General features: G+C 30.3%; 1 protein-coding gene across 1 annotated transcript; it reads left to right on the top strand.

Annotated features, from left to right (window-relative positions):
• The first annotated feature begins 4,105 nt into the window (after nt 1-4,105).
• LOC129959617 (zinc finger protein 586-like) lies at nt 4,106-15,683 on the top strand. Its single transcript, XM_056072485.1, has 3 exons — nt 4,106-4,665; nt 7,333-7,573; nt 13,449-15,683. Exons 1-3 carry the CDS (start codon nt 4,543-4,545, stop codon nt 14,084-14,086), a joined length of 1,002 nt encoding a protein of 333 aa, XP_055928460.1. The 5' UTR covers nt 4,106-4,542; the 3' UTR covers nt 14,087-15,683.
• Nucleotides 15,684-21,514: the final 5,831 nt, after the last annotated feature.

A 21,514-nucleotide genomic window follows, 5' to 3' on the forward strand; every position in this document is an offset into this window, starting at 1 on the left:
TCATAATCAAATGATAATCGGAACATGTATTGAGATGAATTTCTCTAATTGCACTACTCAAATCAAACGGCAGTCCTAAGGCAAAAGAGTTCACGGCTGTTGATGAAAGACATCAATAAAATTATTTCCAATTTATATATATATATAAACAAATATTTAAATTATTTATTATTTTTTTTCATATTCATATATATATATATTAAAACTTCCGTTGTTAATTCATCAACTGAAAATGCCAGGCAATTCATTGTTCATCGAATTTCCATCTTTACTGAGCGTCATGTGCCGGGGATTAATTGAGCGGTGGAGCAACAATGAACAGCGGTTTACCTCCACAACTCCCCTCTATTGTGATGACGGTGACTCTTCATGGAAGGCAAGCCGCCACTTGCTACCTTCATGAAAGCAAAGCAAGGGGGCGCGTGAGATCTTCACAGCTGGAACTATTGTCAATGAATCACGGGATGTTGAAACGTTACGCCGCATTTAGTGAATCTGCACCTGTACCGAACAGAAAAGATTGAATAAAAAGTTCAGAATTTAATCTGCTTTGCTGCAAGATGTTAATCTGCTTTGCTACAAGATGTTAACCTATTAATTAAAAATACAGAGCAAAATTTTATTTTAAAAGTGGCCAAAGTCACCTTTTTAGGAAAATTCCTTGAAATTAAAATGGATGAATGAATTGAATTGAATGAACTTCAATTTATTTTACCACAGAAGCATAATTTTTACATAGGAATAAAGGCGCGATGCTACCAGAAGACAAGAGCGGAAGTGACGGAATTTTTCCCTTCTGTGATTTTACTATAGGATTTTGGTAAGGATTTCTTTGACAAGTAGCGATTTTTAGGCAAGAGAATTATATATATATATTTGTGTGTGTGTGTGTGTGTGTGTGTGTGTGTGCCATTTTTTTAAAGAAATAATCTGGGAGGTTTATAACCGTTTCTATTCTTCAATTTCAATGAAATAATTCAATTTTTAGTTTTTGTCAAAAGGATTTTTTCCAAGCTATGGCAAACACGATCTTTTCTACCGAAAAAATAGGCAGAAAGAGAGGAAAAGTGACCATGAGAAAATATTCGAGGCTTACATAGCTTTAGAAAAAAATTTCCCTTCTCAGCGCCAAGGCAATTTGTTAAAAAATATTAGAATAGTGTCGTTTGAGGAATTTTGTTTACAAACAGGTTGTTTGAATGCACTCTTATTATTGTTACATATACATTTGAACGTGTTTTATTTTCTAGGTATTTTCAGCGGACCGCGGTGGCCTGGTGGTAAGGTTTCGGGATTGGAGGGTTTCAGGTTCGAGACCCGTTTCTACCGAAGAACCGTCGTGTAAGCGAGATCTGGTGCATGTTAAATCCGTCGGGACCAAACGTCCTCCAGTTGCTGTGGTGTGGAATGTGGAATATTTGAAAGGGGGTGCCAGCTCAGGCGTCGTTCTCGTCATCTGACCGCGGTTCAAAATTACAAGGTCCGTTCCACAATAACCTTAGTGTTGCTTTAAAAGGGAAGTTAATATAACTAAATTAAATCTAGGTATTTTCATCCAGCGAAGATTTCAAATGCAGATCAGAAAAAGTCGCACATTAGCAAATCATCCAGCGTAAAGATATTTTCTGATTGACTTTGCTTGGAGGTTCCACGAAAAATTTCATTAAGGCTATATAAATTATTGTCCAAGTGTAGAAAATAACTTTTTTCATTTCACAGTTTTCAACAATGATAAAAAGCGCGTATTAAATATTTATTGAAACAATATAAGTACTTTTATTTCATCCATAAAATGTATTGCTATAAACTATGGTTAAAATGTTTTTGGAAAAATTTTACTAATAAGGGGGAAAATTGTGCAACGAAGAAATTGGTATAGGTCAAAATACATTTTTTTTTTTTTTTTTTTTGAATTTGAAAAACGGTCGACGGTACTTTTTGAACATATTGCAGAAAAACACTAAAATGTTGTTTAAATTTAATTAAAATTTCAAGAAAAAGATTCTCGAGTGCATATTCCCCCTTTTCCAAAGTATTTTTGTGCCAATATTTAAGTTGCTCTAGCTTTAAAGGTATATTCAGTAGAGTGCCAGCAGACAAAAGGCATGCATATTCTTATTGACACTCAAACACACACATTTTCTTTTATCTTTAATAGAAGTAAAAAGTTCAAAGCCATTGAATATAAATGTCAATGATAACTGAGAAATAGAAATTTCCCAGGGTTAAAGTTGTTGTTTCTTATGGCGCTTATCGTAGACAAGCCCGCTGACAAGGTCAGCGATTTCAAGCCGAGAGAGCGTCTCTTGTTTTCAGTAGCATCATCTAGGGTCCAGAGTACGCCTTAGCTACTCATGTGTCATATTGGCTTGCACAACCCCTTTGGTATTTAATGCAAAAAATAAAATGGAAAAAGAAAATCCAAAACGTAAGAAATATCGTTCTCGTGATTTTTTTCTGTCAAATGACATTTGCTTTTTTCAAATTATCTTCAACATGAGTTGCTGCCACTTTATCATCATACTCACTCGAGATTAAGGCAAGAATAAAAAAAAAAGTATAATTTGCAAAAGGTGAATTTCACGCATAAAGCCCAAAGATGGCCATTCAGGTGTTCTCTTTTGAAAATTTCTCATTGAATTCAGCGTTTTTCTGTAAAATGGGATTATTTTTACTTTGATAGTTTTTTCCTTTATTGGCAAGAAATTTAAAAAATTCAAGTGTACAGACACATTTATACGTAAAGAATATACTACATGCAGGTAATAGAAACGTGCTGTTGATTGCAGATATATTCTATATATATAATGTCTTAAGGTATCTGTCTACATATGGAGACAAATTTTTGAAAAATCCCTCTAACGAGCTATTTCAGTTCATTTTCTGGATCAATGGGATTGCAAATAATGAAAAATATTGCTCAGAAAATTCTGTGCCAATTGAGATTCTGTAAAATGTGCCAATTTGGTTTAAAAAAATAGTAAAAATTCCAACAAAAAGCAAAACACTTTACAAAAAAATTCTATTGCACGTATCCCACTTATTTTTATACACAACATACTTACAGCTGTGATGAAGGGAATGAACTAGAAACTAAGAAATATATACATTTTCAAAAAAATTATAGCTAAGCGAGTATTTCTATATTGAAAATCATACAAAATTTGTTGTTGAAAATTACATTAGGCATCTCTAAAACAAAAACTTACTCAGTTCAAAGTTATATCCCTAGTTCATTGCCTTTGGAACACTTAAAATAACATATATGCAAAATTTCAAGGTAATATATTAATAAGTTTTTAAGATATCATGTTTTGCGTATGAAATTTTTTTTACGAAATCCAAGTTTTTCAAAAAATTCATTTAAAGTTTTTGTTTGTTTATGTTTACAAAACATTTTTAGTACAAGACAATGTTCAAAGGCAGATGTAATAGCCAATCCTTTCGGGATAAAATCTACTCAAAACGTATTCTAATACGCGTGGCTTGCTAATTGAACATATTATAAAATAAATTATAAATCCGTGGAATTTGATATTTGTATTTGATAAAATATTGAAAAACATTCAACTTCCGGTTTCGTTTTCAGCTACAGTGGTTTATAAAAATAACATATCTCAGTTTCTATTTATCGTAGAATTAAACCAAACACAATTTTGGAAACCCAAATAAAGGGATTTTAAAGTAAAATAATAATAATAAAAATTGTATTTAGACCAAAAATTGACTTTTAAACATAGGTATATACCTTAATATATATAGAATTATAAATTTTGTCGCTTTAATTAAAAGTTGAATTTAAAACATAGATCCCCCAAGAAAAGAATCCGCAAAATTAAAAAATAAATAAATAGATCTATCTGTTAGTGCCATGATTATGATAAAAAATATTGCTTTCAAAATGTTTCATACAGAACTCATTTTTGAGTAATGCTTATTCATAATAGTTAAATGATCTCAAAGATTAAATTCGTTGGATAAAAAACTTGAATTGATATCCATTTACATTAATGTAGATATTTGTGTATAAAAGGTTTGCGTTTAGTACAATGAAGAAAGCCTCTCAATAATTCTCTTGTATACCAAACGTGTTTTATTATTTTTTTCTAGTTATATCACAAATTAACAAATGATTAGTCTTTCCATTGACGTAATTTATTCAAAATTTGATATCGAAACACGTATTTTTGAGCACAAAATGTTATTCTTCCATTTTTGAGAAATCATGTTCACATACACCTTGGAAAATTATATATTTCACACTTGGGAAGTTCCAAATAGCGAAGACTTTTTGAGTATGAATTTTTCGATGAATACGAGAAAGTAAAATCCGTTTGTGTCGTCACCCTTGTCAAAAGCGGGGGGCACCCCTCTCAACCGATGGGAGTCAAACACCTGGTACTTGGGAACCCAACGGGAATCAGTTCATGGATCATACTCTCCTCGAATCAGGTGTACGACTGACTTCCCTGCCACACTTGGGTAAAGTTTTCTCAAAAATCATTGGGAAAAATTTAGGCGGGCAAATGACGCTCTTTAAAAATGAGTTCTTCTGTTACAGCTGTTTGTGATATTCCTGAAGGAACGAGCTCACTGCCGGGAGTTGGTGATATAGCTATACAAAGGCTGTTAGAGAAGTCTACAACTAAGAAATTCCATTTTCACGTAAGTAAATATTTCACCTTGTTTTACTATCTAGATTATCTAATTTAAATGTTCTGCTTTTTAGTAAAATATGCTTTAATTGTCAACCGTCCTAAAGGAAAAATTTCGAAGAATGTTTAACTTATTTCGAATGTAACTTTCATCGTAAGACAACCTCAACCTCTTTTTCTCTTGATATCGGAGCTGCACTCGAACAATTAAAGAATCATTTTCCAATTTTCAATTAATTAGCTTTGATAAGAATGTGCATTTGGTAGAAGCATCGCTCTATATTTAAAAATCTGAATTCTGAAAATCAAATCGAATCAATATATTTATTCAACCTGAAGAAAAGGAATGTGTGAAAGAATGATTAAAACTTTTTTTTGTCAAAATGTTTGATCCTTCAAAGGCTGTTAAATTAATATTTTTTAAAGTAAACATTTTCTTTATGCTTTAATTTAATTTTATAAACAAATAGAAAGTATTTACAACGATCCCAATATTTTCACCTTTAATTTTTGCCAAGCACCTATGCGCAAATATCCTGTTTGTTGAATATTTAAATATTTTCTATTGAAAGTATTTTATACCTTATTAAAAATCAGTTGAATTGATTTTCAATGAAAGGGATAATTAACGAATTTCGAATATGGCATAATTGTGATCACATTTCTTGAAGCTTATTTTCGGATGAAAAAACAAGAGCATTTGCATTTGTTTGAAATTTTATTCCCAATTTCACTATTGTACAAAATATTTCTAAGAGCCCAAAAGTAGTTAATTTTGTATTATAGTATCAAAGCAAAGTCTGTGAAATCTTGAGTTTCATGATTTTCTTGAAAAAGATCTTTCGGAGAGTATAGAAGTACAAAACGACCAGTAGAGAATTCTTGTAAATATACTTTTTGGCGAAATTAATCATTTACTGTAAAAGAACACAAAGTCTACCTAACAATGTTTCTTTTCCGATGATTGAAAAGAATTGGATAAGTGACAACTTGTAAATTTGTGCGGTTTAAACTATTTATTACAAGATGCGTAGTATCATAAAAAGTGCTTAAATTTAAAAACTGTACAAAGATTTTTTTTTTTTTTTTTTTTTCGTTTCCGCAGACGTTGAATACGATGCATCGAAAACATAACCATACATTTTTCTATACCGAATGTATCAAGAAAGAAAAACCGGCGAAAATGAAGAATTCGCGGAAGACATCGAGGAGTATACATTTCATATTAAGATAATTAACTTTTCTTCTCGCTTCCCTTTCTTGGCACCGAAATATTGGAATAGTTATCCCGAAGAGGAAGTGTGAAATGAGAATTGTGCCAAACTTATCGAGAACGAACGAGCTTCTTTCATCTGTAGAATTCTGTCCTCTCTTTCTATATGCATATATAATGGTTTGCCTGACTGACAGAGCAACCACAGCCTAAACCACTGAAGTTAAGAACGTAATTTTTGTCAGAAAGTTACTTTTAAGTATTAGAGATTCACTAAGGGAGAATTTTGGAAAATATTAATTTTAGTTTTGCAAAATTCTTCCTTAGTGAAAATATTAAGGAAGAATTTCGCAAAATATTAGTTTTGTTTAGTTAAAAAAATTAACATAATTTTAGCATTTCCGCCATAGCACGACTTCTTACAGCTTTCGAGGAAATAAGGAAATTCTAAGCTTCATAGCTCGGTTAAGAGTATTGGTCTGCTTTATTAAAATGTCAATATGTCAAGATTATTTTTTTAAATTTGATCTATTGCATTGGGAAAGCATACATTTTTAAAAATTGTTTTCTTCCTGAAATGCGCATATTGACTCATATGCATTCCTTACTTCATTTAGAAGGTTCAGAAATTATTTTTGGATCTCCTATTCTAATGGATATTCAATTGCTTATTCTTGAAACTAGCAACATGGGATTCACAAACATTAATTTCACGGCCCAATTAAGAAATACTTTCTAAAAATTTTAATTTTTCAAACCTTTGATATTCATCAAGAACAGGTATCAAAAACATGTATGAATCATAAAAAGAAATTTTAAGACTTTAAATATTTAGAACATAAGGTTTGTGGATATAAAGTCAATACTTATGTCAATACCAAAATAAAATAGTGAAGACCAGTTTAAAAGTAAAATTCAAGAAGTAACATTTGGTTAGAAAATTTGAGAATTTCTTTTTTCTTAGAACCATTTATCGATTATTTGAATTTATGAAACTGAATAAGGTTTGAAATCTGTTTTCCTGAATCTGCCTTCCACCAGTATTGTAATATAAATAATCAAGCATTCTCATGTTGAATGGGTCGTTTGCATTTAAAGCCATCTTGCTTCTTTACATTCCTTGATTATGATTGGATCAGGAAGTAAACTTCATCTGAAACAAGTTTAGTTAAAGATCTGGAATTATTTACATTAACTTTGAGTTTTGAAGACAATAATAGTGAACGAGATGTCACCCAAAGGAAAGAAAAGTTTACAAGAAAAAAAATTATCGGTTTTTCAAGCAAAGTTATATATATATATATATATATATATATATATATATATATATATATATATATAAAATGATTCGTGATCTTCATTAATTTAGACCTTTTTTCACGTCTTCTTAGCATTTCTTATTTAATAATAAATTTATATATGATTAGTGACTTGGAGGATTAATTTTTATGTTTTTCTTTTTAGGTAGAGTTAAATGATGGCTTTTTAAATATTGTCGAAAAGCAGGTATGCCCAAAGTGGGCATGTCTCATAGCTATAGCTAAAAATTGTCATGAACAAAATGTGGAGCTGACACAAAGTCCTGGTGGATTAATTCTTAGAATGACTAAAGCTGTGAAGGCTTCTGAAGAGCTCTTTATTTGGATGGGTGCTGATCTTCTGTCACAGTTAGAATTCCCTTTCTTGACACCTATTAACATCAAAGGTAATAAATTAAAACAATTTCAGTTTATTTTAATAATTTGTACGAAAAATCAACTTATCCATCGATACAGAGGGTTGAAATGAAACATTTATAATAAACGCTCTCAACCACGAACTCCCACGTTATTTCAAAATGTTATTTATTAGCGTATTTCGTAACATTTATGACTTTTTCTTTCTGATTATTCATGATTTCGACCGATTATGTACTAAACCGTTCATTAGTCGCATTCTACACCAAGGGATTAAAAAGTATCTGAACAATTTCGGATTCATGTATTTCGAGAGTTGTTGAACGGCGTATAGTAATTTAAAACTCCAACTTTTTTTGTTTTGTTTTGTTTTGCTTTGGGCAAAACTTTCGATCATTTTCGTAAATGTAATACGCATAATCGGGAAGATATAAAGCTTAAAAAATCTTAAATTCTTTCACAATTTTTTTTTTTGCTTATAATATATAGTTTTCAGCTAAATAATACGAAATTTATGGAATACATGACAAAGTAATATCGAAATATTATATTAAAATCTAAAGTGAACTCTTTAAATATTCTAAGAAATAGGAGCATTTTAGAAAATAAATTTTAACTACGTATACATGAAATATAGAATATCTTTTCCCCCCTAATTTCTAGATAGATATATAGGGTAACTTATACAAAGATTCAGAAAGTCGACGTGGCAGTGAGCTGAATTTCAATTATTTTCGAAGTGAAGCTACGAAGTGATTTCCACAACTTGATATTCTTTTAAATTGAATCTTCGAATAGTTATGCTGAATTCTATACGAGTTTATAAATATATTAAATACATCTTTGTATTTATAAGTGAAGCACATAACAGAAATTGCAATAAATTCGACATCATGAATAACAAAGAAATTTATAATGTTACTCATTATTATTTGCTCAAACATTTGTATCCTAACATTATGCAGTTTATTTACAATATAATTGAAAACTTTCGGATATGTCAGACAAAGGGGGATGTGTGGGGATCAACATCTGCTATTGAGACAACTTCAATTGTTACTCTTAGTTGCTCGAATGTTTCTGGAGGAATTGCACACCGTTTTTGTAAAAGGAAGCTCTGTTACTAAAGTGGTGTTTTGTAGTCTAGCCCAAATTCATCCCTTAAGTGTAAGGGATTGATATCCAGACTCTGAACAGGCCGTCCTGATTCTTCAATTTCCATACGTAAAAACATATTCTGCACTTTGTGAATAGGAGCACGGGCATGTTGAAACGACTCTTTCCAAACAGTTGCCATGATTTTGAAAATCGAATTATAGCTACACCACAACGGCCAACATCAATAACAAAGCTTTCCAGTTTTCTTTTATAAGAATGAGGTGCAACTTGTTCTGAAACATTAAAAAACCTATTCGATAGCCTTCCTTGTAGAATAGAAATTGTAACTGCAGCAAAAGGTGGGCCCACCTCGTATTAGTAACAGACACACTCGAAGAATTTCAGTTATATTATAAATGAAATTTACAATAAAATTAAAGGTTAATAATGTTAGCGCAAATGATAATGATTAACATAAAAATTTTCTTTGTTATCTATGTTTGTTATATTATGTACTTACCTTATAAATATAAGGAGCTATTAATACATTTTAATTTAAGCTATTTAGTGCATTTTTAATTCTGTGTTGAATTCAGTATAATTATTCGAAGTTTAGTTATATTAACGTCCCGTTGTTAAAGCAACACTAGAGCTATTTTGGGACGTACCTCATAATTGTGAACCGTAGTCAGATGACGAGGACGACACTGAGCTGGTACCCCCTCTCCAAATTTCCGCACCACATCAGTGGGAAAATGTTTGTCTCCGATGGATTTAACGTGTACTAAGCCCGCTTATGCGACGATTCTTCGTTGGAATCAGGTCGCGAATCTGAAACCCACCGATTCCGAAGCCGAGACCTTACCACTCGGCCACCGCGACCGAAATAAAATTATTCAAAGGTCCAGGTTTAAAGATTATCAATACGAGGGGGGGGGGAAACCCATAATTTTTCTGTACGAGAGAAACTAAAATTCAGGTCGCTGCAACGTCAATATCATTCTGAATCTTAATGGCATTCGACTGTAATTTTTATTTAAATTCACTCATATATCAGGCTTTGAAATTATGAAACAAAACGCATGCTATATTTCGTGCATTAGCAGCTATATTTTATTTGCTAAAAATACTCGTATTTCCTCGAATGTTTACGGAATTCACTTCTGATTTTGCCATGTATTCCGCAAATTTTGTGTTATATAGTTGAAAACTCGGCATTTTCTAAACAAAAGACTTGCGGAAAAATTTGGTATCTTAAAAATACCTTTTATACCTTCTCGAACATTCGTCCTATATTTACGAAAATGCACGAAAGTATTGTCCAAAGGAAGGAAAACTATTGTCGAAAGCTTCAAATTCATGTTTTCAAATCATTTTCTTCCTCGTCAATTTCTGGTCGATTCTCTAAATGTTTTCATGTTGAAATTTTCACTTTAAATGGTGAGTTATAGTATATATTTTACATGAAAGAAGTTTAAAGACTGATTTTCTAACCTTCCTAGAAATATTCGGAAAAAAAATGCATCATTTCGAAGGTGTCCAGATACTTTTGTTCACATAGTGTATGAATATCGAATGAAGACGATAAAAATTTTTCTCAATCCTCGAAGCATCGCAGTGTATCGAAACATAGGTTGTCAGATTCACAGCACGGAACAATCGTTTGTGCGTATCTGAAATGCTACTGTCTTCTAAAGACTCATATCATTGAGAAAATCGCACCTTTCTTTTCTCCCTTTTCCTGTAACTATCTTTGTCTCTTGATTTCGTTTTAATATTCCTGCAAAGGGTATGTTTCTGGTTTAACAAGTACAGCATTAAAATGCTTTTCTTTACATATCTTTAATCATATAATTTTTTTAGCAAGGGAAAATAAGCATGTTTTGGAGTGTTTTTAAATGCGTTTTGGAATTATCTTGTTGAAGCATTTGCTAAAATATAATTTTCTAATTTCAACTGAACGGGAAACATTAACTTTTGCTTATTTAAAGATTCGAAGTTTTACGTTGAATTTAGGAATTTTTGTCTAGCGAAAGTTAACAGTAATTTTTAACTTCTCCTTACTAAGACTTTAAAAATTATGTATCTGCACATTGCATTGTTTTCCTGAATAAAGAAACCCTTGTAAACGTAATAACATAAACGGTAAAAGGTAGACGGATGAAATTTGGTATACGGTCTTTAAACCAAAACTATACATTTCCATCAAATTTTGACAGAACCTTTTTTAAAAGAAAGTCTATATATATGTTTGTGTTATCTATCTATCTATCTATATATATATATATATATATATATATATATATATATATATATATATATATATATATATATATATATATATATATATATATATATATATATATACCAATTTATCTTTTCATTCATATGTGAAGGCGATTGTTGATATTATGAACAAGTTTTGTGAATGAATTTTAGTGCGTTATCTTTAAAATTTTAGTTATTTCCTTAATTTCTGAGATCATTTGGGCAGAATGCCCGAATGTATGTGAATAAGGCAACATCAAAATTCAATAAGCGTGATGGATAAATTTCAGCATGCAGTCTTTGCATCCAAAGTGTAAAATCTGGACCAATCGGAGAATGCGAAGAGCTCCAAAAGGCTTATTCGGTTCTCTAACTTAAACAAGATTTAAACAAAATATGTCAAATTGTGCAAGCATTCGAGAGAGAGAGAGAATTGCTTTGATGTATTTTTCTGCCCTTGAGAAATATCTTTTGAAGCATTGCTGGATTCTGAATCTGCTTTTGATCTGCTTTCTTAGAGTGACAAGTGCTCCAATCCTCATACCTCTTTTTGACAGAATTTTTCCATAATAAATGTATTTTAGGAAAATATCTAGCTCTGAATGTGAAAAAAAAAGCACAATTAAATTAAAGTAAAATTTATATATATGTTGCTGCTGATATATGAACATTCAAATAACATAACCTTTATGTTGAAATCTTCGTTTCAGCTAAATGTGATAACTTTCAGAAAAAAAGCCGTGTTTCAGTTAAGTATTGAAATTTCAGTGCGATCAGTCAACCTCATTAAAAAATTTACAGATGCTTAAGTAATTGCAAATTTTTAAGCATTAAATAAAAAAATAAACTAGTAGTTAACCTTTTCTAAGGCCGGGAGAAGTATGCTTCTCACCAAATTTATCAATCTTTGTATAAAATTATGTAGGTTGGCATAAGTTCTGACAAATTTTTTTAGTAAGTCAGAAACTTAGATGCTTCAGTTCTTTATCTCACACAAAATGATGTGTCTTGATTTGTTACTTAATTATTAATTAACCAAATTAATTAATTAATCAAATTAAATTTATCTAATAAGCTAAATGAATCTCTTTCCTTATTCTAATTTCAAGCCTAAAAATATTTTAACATAATATGACTAGAAAAAAATGGCCCTTTAAAGGGTTAAACTATTTGATTAAGTTTCTTTTTAATGTATAAAAAGTTTCAGATTACGGAATCAGAAATTCGAATAAAATTGCTTACAAATTCATTAGACATTATTTATTTTATTAATTATTCTCCACTTTTGATGTTTTCAAATTTATCAAACTACTAACCGAAAGAAAAAAGAATGGCTTTTTTGTTCTATTCATAAACTCTCTCATTTATTTCCCAGTTAGTTGATTACTAAACAATGTGAATTTTACCATTTCCCTAAACAGAAGAATATTCTAAGGTATGATGCTCTCTATTTTTGTGAGAATCTTTGAAAGCTAAATGAAAAACAAAAACTCAATTTCTTTTTATTGCTGAATTTTCGTCAGTACATCGAAAACTGCTATCTCTTCTACAGTATAATTGGAAAGAAAGAATTTGCATATTGGTTTATTTTCTTAGCTCATATTCTAATGGCCCTCGATATTCAAGAACACAGAATGTTCACACTTTCTAAAATGTTTCTGAACGTTGGTTTAATTGAGTAAATGCATAAAATAATAAAAAATAAAAGATTAGTTTTTGTAAAAGTAGAGGACAATCATTCTTTATTTTTCTGTTACCAAGAGGGAGACCTCAAGTACGAATATGAGAAGTTGCTGAATAATTAAACAAATTCCGGCCCTCCTGGTGGGTGTAACAATGATATGGCGTTGAGATGATGACGTACTTCCTGCAGAAGGATATGGGCCTTTGTTTGTTATTAAGATTTAAATTCCGGCTTCTGAATCAGTTAAAATTCGGGTACTTAAGATAGACTTCTTTGCGGTTACGATTATCACGTTCAGTAGAAAATACTTCGAGTTATTAAGCTTATGAGATACAAATAAAAATATTCTACAAAATATTGAACTAGCCAGATGCTTGTTCAATATGCTGCTTGTAGCTATTAATATTCTCAAAATATATTTAGTTTCTCGAATCTTTAGAGTGGAATGTTATGTTTGTAATTTTGCAAGAGCAGCAAAATAGACTAAAGTTCTTCCGCTTTTAGTTGAATTGATGTTTATACCCATATCATCATACTCTTTGCATATTTTTTGTTCTGTCGGTGCCTTTCATCTTTGCATGTTCATTCATCCATATTACTTAACATTTAAATTTTTAGATTTATAATTTCTACAATAAAATTTTTTAATGGATTCTCTTTAGAATATAAACCAAAAATGAAAGAACTTCAATTAACCAAATCATTATGTCTGAATTTTAATTTCAAAAACAATGTTAAAATACGTTACTCATTTATGAACTTTGTATTTTTATTACCCAAAGATTTTTTTAATGTTATTTTTCTGTTTGATGACTTTGACACTGTGTGGTTCATGTCGATTTTTTTTTCCATAGGAAACCAAGCCTATCATTGCCATAAATGTAGCCGTATATTTCAGAATCCCAATCCATTGAAAGTTCACCTATTTTTCCAGTGTAATTTCCTAGAATCTCGAGACTCTCCCAGTATTTTGAAAGAAGCATTTCAATTGGAAAATTCTATGCCTTTTTCAACTCTTCCGACAGCAGAAAGTGAAATGCCGTTGTACGTTGGACTTGCTAACTCGAGAGCTCTTCAATCGCTGAATTCCATCTCAGCTTTAGAACATGCGAAACATTTTTATAAAGGTAATGACGCTTCGCAAGAATCAACATCATCAAACAATATGTGGGGTGATTATTCTTTATCTTCAACATCGGGTCATGTCTGCGGATATTGTGGTAAAGTCTATTCTCGAAAATATGGATTGAAAATCCATGTTCGCACACATACGGGTTTCAAACCCCTGAAGTGCAGGTACTGCTTCAGACCTTTTAGTGATCCAAGCAATCTAAATAAGCACATTCGTTTGCATTCTGAATCATATACTCCTTATCGTTGCTCAATTTGCGGTAAAATTCTTGTCAGGCGAAGAGACTTACAACGTCACATCAATTCCAGACATACTGAAGACTCTAAAAATGATATTCAAAACATACTTAAAAAGGTTTAAGAAAAGTTAAAATAAAGACATGTCAATTTTTTAATAAAGATGTGTACTTATTGCGCTTGGCTCTTTTAATATGCTCTCTAATTTTCGAAAACTGTCCATGAAATTATAATTAAAATGAATTTTAATGATCATCATCACTTGTTAAAGTACTTGTAGCGAAAGAAATTTGCTACTTTATTGATCATTCACTCAATTTGAATTAAAAGAAAGCGTTTTATATTTCTTACAAAGTGCGTCATATTAAAAAATAAATAGATTTTGGACTTATTATATCAAACAAAAATCTCCATCATCGCAAAAGATATTTTACATTATTCTAGTCACTGTCTCCCCCCCCCCCCCGAATGTTCTCATTCAACTGTTAAACATTGTAGTACTAGTAGCAAAGAAAACAATCCTTTAAATAATTCTTTAAAAAGGAATCTGGAATTCAATTGATTTTGTAGCAAACTTCCAACAATTTCAATCCCTTCGTTTGAGCTCAGTTTCATCCCAAATAATTTTGACGCTGTGTCTATTAGTGTGCATGAGAACACAATATCTAAAAAAACGTTACAATATAGATGAATCAAATTAGGATTGTGCACTATCAGTTTTGAGTTTTCTTTTGGTTATGAAAGCCTAAAAGCACCTGCCTGAATTCGCTAACAACTTTAAAATGCTAATCACGAGCAACTTGAGCAATCGTGAGCAACTCGAGGAATCACAAGTTCATCACGAGCAACCTTAAAATGCTAAATTATCAAAATAGATTCAATAATGTCTTCCATTACAAAAGAATCCTCTGTTCCCAATTTCCTACACTTTTGTTGTAATCTGGATGTGTCATCTTTTAATAACATTCATAAGTGAATTTTGACAGTAAAGGGAATAAATATAATATATTGGGTGTATAAATATGAATCAACAGATTTTTAAAAGATGGTATTTATTGTCCGCAAATAAATCGAGAAACAACAACCTTTAAAAATTAGTATGTGGCCTCTGGTTTATATTTAAAGCGAATATTTTTTTAGCTCAGGAAACGTGACAAGTTTGTGCCAAGGAAACAGCATTTGCGGGTAGTTACGTTTCATTATTTTATTTCAAAGAAAACTGTAGTAGAACCACGTCGATTGTTGTTGAATATTTATGGTGACCATGCCTCATCGAATTTAACTTGCAAAGAATAGTTTCTGCGATTTTAAAGTGATTATTTTAATACATATGGCAAACTGCATAACAAAAAGCAGAGTTTATTATGAACTGTTATAATACAATCAAACCATCAAATGTGGTCAATATGAACGATATATTGAAGGAAAAATATCCAGAATATGGCGGAAGACATGACAAGCTGTTTTCCAACATGACAATTCTTGCCCACATGTTACCAGAAAAGTGAAAGAAACTTTAGAATGATTTCGCTGGGATATATTACCTTATTCTCCGTATTCACCATATGTTCTTTAACTTGATGGAGAAAGCCGTTTCTGAAGAGAAGTTTTATTCTGACGCAGTTATCAAAAATTGGCTTGATAAGTGGATTGCATCTAACCGATTGGACCTTTTTCTTCACGGAATTTGTTTGTTATCCAAAAGATGAACAAATGTTATTTCTGGAGGAAGTAAATAAATTTGAATAAATCTATTTTATTTTTCATAACAAACATGTGTCTTTTTTGGTTAATAAAAAGATGGAGTCATATTTATATATTCAAAAGTATGTGAAATTTCCGCATGAAGGCATTAGATGAAGGAAATGAAATCGTGTTGTGAAATATATTTCTTAGTTATCGAAATAATACATTCTATTTCACCTTTTACCAGACTAAAATTCTTGCATTCAGTTCTTTATTTACAATCCAGTTTTAAAATCAACACATTTTATCAAAATTGATACTTTTTCACTATAGGAACATGAAAAAGGTAACTTTTTTCCAAAAGTGAACTTCATTTCCATTACATTTAAAAAACTTTTGAATGCCGGTTTGAATGTATATTCTGTTATTCTCTTTTATGAATTTTGGTTTATATTTAATAGAATGATTGCTAAAATACAAAAACGTTTAGTTGGTAATTTATCCTTTGTGCTTCTTCCAAAATCGAAGAGTTTAAAAAAATTACCCACAAAAAATAAATGAGACAAGGTAAAGAAAAAAAAAAATGTGTGTGTGGGGGGGGGGGGGGGAGAGCCTACCGATTACTACATGTCAATCAGCGATTCTATTCTATAGTTTTTGAATGAGGCAAATTTTCTACCTCACTCAGTTTGCTTTACACTTTAATTGATTTTCTGCTGTAGTTTCAAAAATTTGTACTCGATTTTCCATTTAAATTAAGATTATTGGTTTGTATTTGCATCAGATCATCGAGTATTCCATCAGATTCACGTTCTTCTTGCAATTAATGATTCAAATACAGAAATATTATACGATCAATCAAATAGATTGAAGCACATGGACATATACTGAACAGTTAAATCGTTGCCTTCAATTTATTAGTAGTTAAAGATTTGATGAAATGTTCTTTGATGTAAGCAAAAGAACATTTTTTTTTAAAATTATAAACTATGAATATTACTTTGAAAAATTTAATATGCGATTCGTCTACATTCTTTTAACATGAGAATAAAATGAAACAAAATAATTAAAAATTACTAATAAAGATTTTTTTTTCATTACTAGACTGAAGATATCAAATGGAATCTTACTACTGAGAAATGGTACAAATGTATTGATTTTGTTCACATTTTAATTGATTGTCGGTATTCTGTTGTTTTTACATATTGATTTATACTTTATTTCTTGCTGAGATGCTAAGTTAAAAATAATTTATTTTCTAAAAGGCCTAATAGGATCTTTAATTTCTAGGTATCTCAGCATTTGTGAAGATTTAGGCATTCTTCAATTTTAGGAACGAAACTTTATTAAAGAAGAAATACTCATAAGTTTTATTTAAACTACTTATTGATAGATGCGTTTCTTATCGTGACCATAAACCTGATCTTCTGGATAGGTCGCAGAAATAAACAGCAAAGCGTATCAAGTCACTTGGTGCGAATCATGTTTCAATATAATATCATGAATTAAAAATATATATGAAATCGCAATCGAAGTAGTAGAATTGAAGAAATTTTACTGGAGATAGATTCTAACGTGAAGAGAAATATGATCAGATAAAATAAACGAAGCAAAGTCAATATTGAGGGGAAAAAAACTATACTGTACATTTGTCTTTAGATAAATCATTTTGCAAAAATTAAAAATATAAATGATCTACTGTTTTGATATTTTAAAATTCAACATTAGTTTGACATTTGATGACTTCTAAGAAGTATATATATATATATATATATATATATATATATATATATATATATATATATATAAAAGAGAGAGAGAGAGAGAGAGAAATTACAACGTGATATTTGAAACGACACTAGAAAATTATTTTCTGTGAAAGAAGAACTCCGTTAAGCAGAATGTGACTTTGAATTATTCTGTCAAACGAAAGAGGATGATAGAAGAACCTATGTGGATCATAAAACACTATAACAATCCCGTCTTATCTCTTATCATTTGTAAGTTATGGCGGATTAAATGAATATGTTATAAATCCAGGGAAATCCTAATTTGAAAAGTTATTGACGGCCTTACTTAAAATAAGCACATATTTTGAAAGAACTGGAAAATCCTATAAGATGACAGCATTTTCATCAGAGTACTTGAATTTAAAGCGGAACTGCAAGTGCCGAAACCTTGGCAAAATGCAAAATGGAATTGTCGCCGAAATATTTAATACCGAATACCGCAAATACCGTTCTAGCTTCACTCTGTTAAATTTACCAAAAATTTGTCCATCCCATCAGCTTTTGACTGAATTTAAAATAAGTTATATCGGTGTTCCAGCTCAAGAGAAATTTAGTCTTTCGTTTGCAAAACATCTCTCAAATCAGCATTTGTCAAAAAACAAAACAAAATATGCCTATTTACAGGCAAGTAGAAATGTGCACAGAGTGAGAAAAAAAATCGACCGAGCTGAAACAAAGTCCAAAAAATGTTGACGCAGTAACAGCAGCAAATGCCAAAGAAACTGAAGAACTTACAAGCTGTTCAGTGGATTGACCAGATTTTGTATCCGTGAATGGGATGTGCACGTAAGCAAACTGGAAGATATCTTCATATCTGAAAGAATATAAACTGTCAGATTTTCGTAGATTCTATTCATCTACTATCCTTTCATTTGCTGATTTCAGTGATGTATGGCAAACCAAAGACTAAAATTTTCAAGAATTAGAGCACTGTAGTACTTATTGTACACTCATTCGAAAACTGATAAAATGGACATTTTTTTTTAAAATAATTTGACAGCTTGTAGTCAGAACGGTATTTGCGGTATTTAATATTAAAAAATTTGGAGACGATTCAATTTTGCATTTCGCCAATGTTTCAACACCTGTAGCTTGGTTTTAATTCCAAGAAATTTGGTTTGTAATCCTGATGAAAATGGTGACATTTCATAGGATTTTTCTTGCTCCTTTAAAATATGTACTTATTTTACGTGTAGGTCTGTCAAAAAAATTTGCAAATTGAATTTTCTTCCGATTTGCAGTAAATTCATTTTTATCTGCCATGACTTGAAAACGGTAAGAGAGACACTAAAGAGTTGCACTAGTGTTTTGTGATTCCCTTGAACTCTTCTATCATCCTCTTTTGCATGTCAGATAAGGCCAAACCCACCCTATATAATAAAATTCATTTTTATTATTTATATAAAAAATAAATAGAGAGAGCTATGTACCTAGGGTCACTTTTTTGCAAGGTACAAATACTGAGTTATTGACCTGTTTAAAAATTGTGAAACTTAATTAGCAAGTTACTTTTTATTGGAAATTATTATAAATACTTAAAATAATAAATGCTGTCTAATAGAAGATTTTTAAAGAAACTCCACAAATGTCCTTAGGTACCTAGGGCTACTCCATGAAAGTCAGATTTTATTCGGTAATGAATAGAAAATGAACATATACATTTTAATTTTATAAAGGAACAATATCAGGTAATAAATTTATTTATCATATAATAAATTTGTAAATTGCAATGTGCCAAATTATTAGTAAATTGAAAGTATTTCCGTAAGTTATTCAATATCATAATTTGAAAAATTGATTCCAAATGTCAGCTTTGTATATTGTTCCTTTGAAGCATCTGTAGGTTTTTTTTTTGTGCAATTTGTACACGATATTGTAATTCCCTTTTTCATAAACAAAATTTTTATCACGCAGACACTTTTTTGAATGCGTAATGTTTTTAGGTATTCAATACAATATTCTTCCTCATTAATATCTATTATTTAAGATACATAAAACTGTCCAATTTTCTGCCTTGTAATCTTGTTAAACAAAAGTATTCTTTTTCAATAGTACACTCATAACAGCAGCGTATTTATTTGAATAACTGAATTTGTATCTACAGTGGAATCAGAGGAATCTGTATTGACCTATACTTTTTTCGATTCCTCAATCTGAATCGCAGATTTTTCCAGGAATTCTCTTTTTCTTTTCATCACTTTAATTGCTTAGTTTTTCTCTCTTTTTTAAAAATTTCTTTCTTTTCTGGAGTATTTGTCAAGAATTGGTTTTCCACCGCTTCGATAACCAGGTAACGACAAGATACTAAACGAGGGCAATCTCTTCGTCTTCATCCATTCAAATAGTACAGCAGCTAGAATATGTATTATTGAATTCCGTATTTTCGGAATGAGTTTTCCAGCAAAAGTCAATACTGTATTGTTCTGTTTACTCAAAACTATCGTGTTTCATCCCAAAGTGGAACACGATTCAAAACTGCTTTTGCAGCCGCAGTTGCATTATCGGTATTAGTTTTGACATCTTTATATCGTCAGGATTTCTATGCATCTAAATATATAATTATGAATATGTAATTAAAGAAGAATACTAATAAATTAGGAACGTGGGATAAAAATTTAAAAATTCGATTAAAACATGGTTGAAACTTTATTTAAAATTATATTTTTGCCTTTAAAAACATAAAAAAATGTCCTTTTTAATAGATTATCACGCTTATTTAAAAAAAAAATAATCTGCAATAATAATAATAGCAAACGCATTTTTTTTGATAAATCAAATATATTAAAATTTACTAAGTGATATACACTCCATCCATTTAAAAAACATTCAAAGACAAAGAAAACTGATTACTTCACAGTGGTTTAGATAATCAAGGCTTTTCCTATATATATATTATGATAAAACTTTCAAAAAATAACAACATATACGATATGAGTTTTGTTGTACTTAAATCCATGTCCCTAGGTACAAGACTATGTAATTTCATACAAAATGTCTTCTACTGAAAAATCCAAATAGAGAATGGACATATTTGACTTTTCAATTAGTACCTAATGTCACAAATAAAATTATGTGCTAAAACTCTAAGAAAAGTATTTGATTTACCTTTGTGAAACAGTAGAATCGATGAACTGCAGAATTTTACTTCAGACTATCTAAAAACATTTTTCACTTATAACTTGTCACAACTTTCACCTACAAGATTTCAAAATGGCAGTTGGTATTGTGAAATATGCAACACAGACATAAAATTTAAAAGGAAATATTTTCTACTAACAAGTGGTGACCCTAATGTTGTCTTTTAAATATTCTGAAGAATCTATTAATCACTCCCATTCTTTCTTATCTTTGATGTCAAACATCAGTGATGAATTAACAACTTCGACCAGAAGACTCCTGTAATACTTTTCCAGAAATAATATACTCCCTTAAAAGTATGTAGCTTACAAAATTAATTTACCAATTAAATCGTTGAGTTATTTAACACAAAATGCTACGCAGTCTTACAAAAACGCAAAAGTAAATTACTCAAATTCAACTTGAAAATAAACTTTATCATTAAATCAAATATTACTAAATTCCTTGAATTCAAATCCTCTTAAACAATTTTACGTTTCACTTCATTTAAAAATATTTCCTTAAACAGCCTTACTTTCTTTTACAATCTATTTGTGCATTAAAAATTCCAATTTTTGAAAAATTTCTAAGGTAGAAGAAAAATAAATAGTCTATTCAAAATCGGCTTTCTTTTTATTTCGATATTTGAAATGATGTCTGACTTATCGATAACGATCACCCCCGGCGTATTTGCATTTTCATGAAGAGAATAATATTCTCTTTTCATGACACGTTTTGTTGGCATAAACTAGTTTCACATCACTAACCGCAATGATTCATATTACTTTCATGAAAACAATCTACATTATTCATTTCATTCTTTAATCAAGCTTCCTGTTTCAGGTTTAGAGTGATTTAAAACTAGTGATGATAGCAAAAGTACGCGAAAAAGTGGTAACATTTAAAATTGGAAGCATTCGCAGATTTCAAATGACTGATTTTCTTTATTTTCTTTTATT

This window comes from Argiope bruennichi, chromosome X2, assembly GCF_947563725.1.
Source record: "Argiope bruennichi chromosome X2, qqArgBrue1.1, whole genome shotgun sequence".
In the NCBI taxonomy this organism is placed as follows: Eukaryota; Metazoa; Arthropoda; class Arachnida; order Araneae; family Araneidae; genus Argiope; species Argiope bruennichi.

Excerpts from the sequence above, each read along its gene's own strand:
- LOC129959617 (XM_056072485.1), top strand. The coding sequence starts at position 4,543 with ATGAGTTCTTCTGTTACAGCTGTTTGTGATATTCCTGAAGGAACGAGC. Across the intron at positions 4,666-7,332 it reads CTAAGAAATTCCATTTTCAC|GTAGAGTTAAATGATGGCTT; the intron begins GTAAGTAAATAT and ends TTTTCTTTTTAG. Across the intron at positions 7,574-13,448 it reads GACACCTATTAACATCAAAG|GAAACCAAGCCTATCATTGC; the intron begins GTAATAAATTAA and ends TTTTTTCCATAG.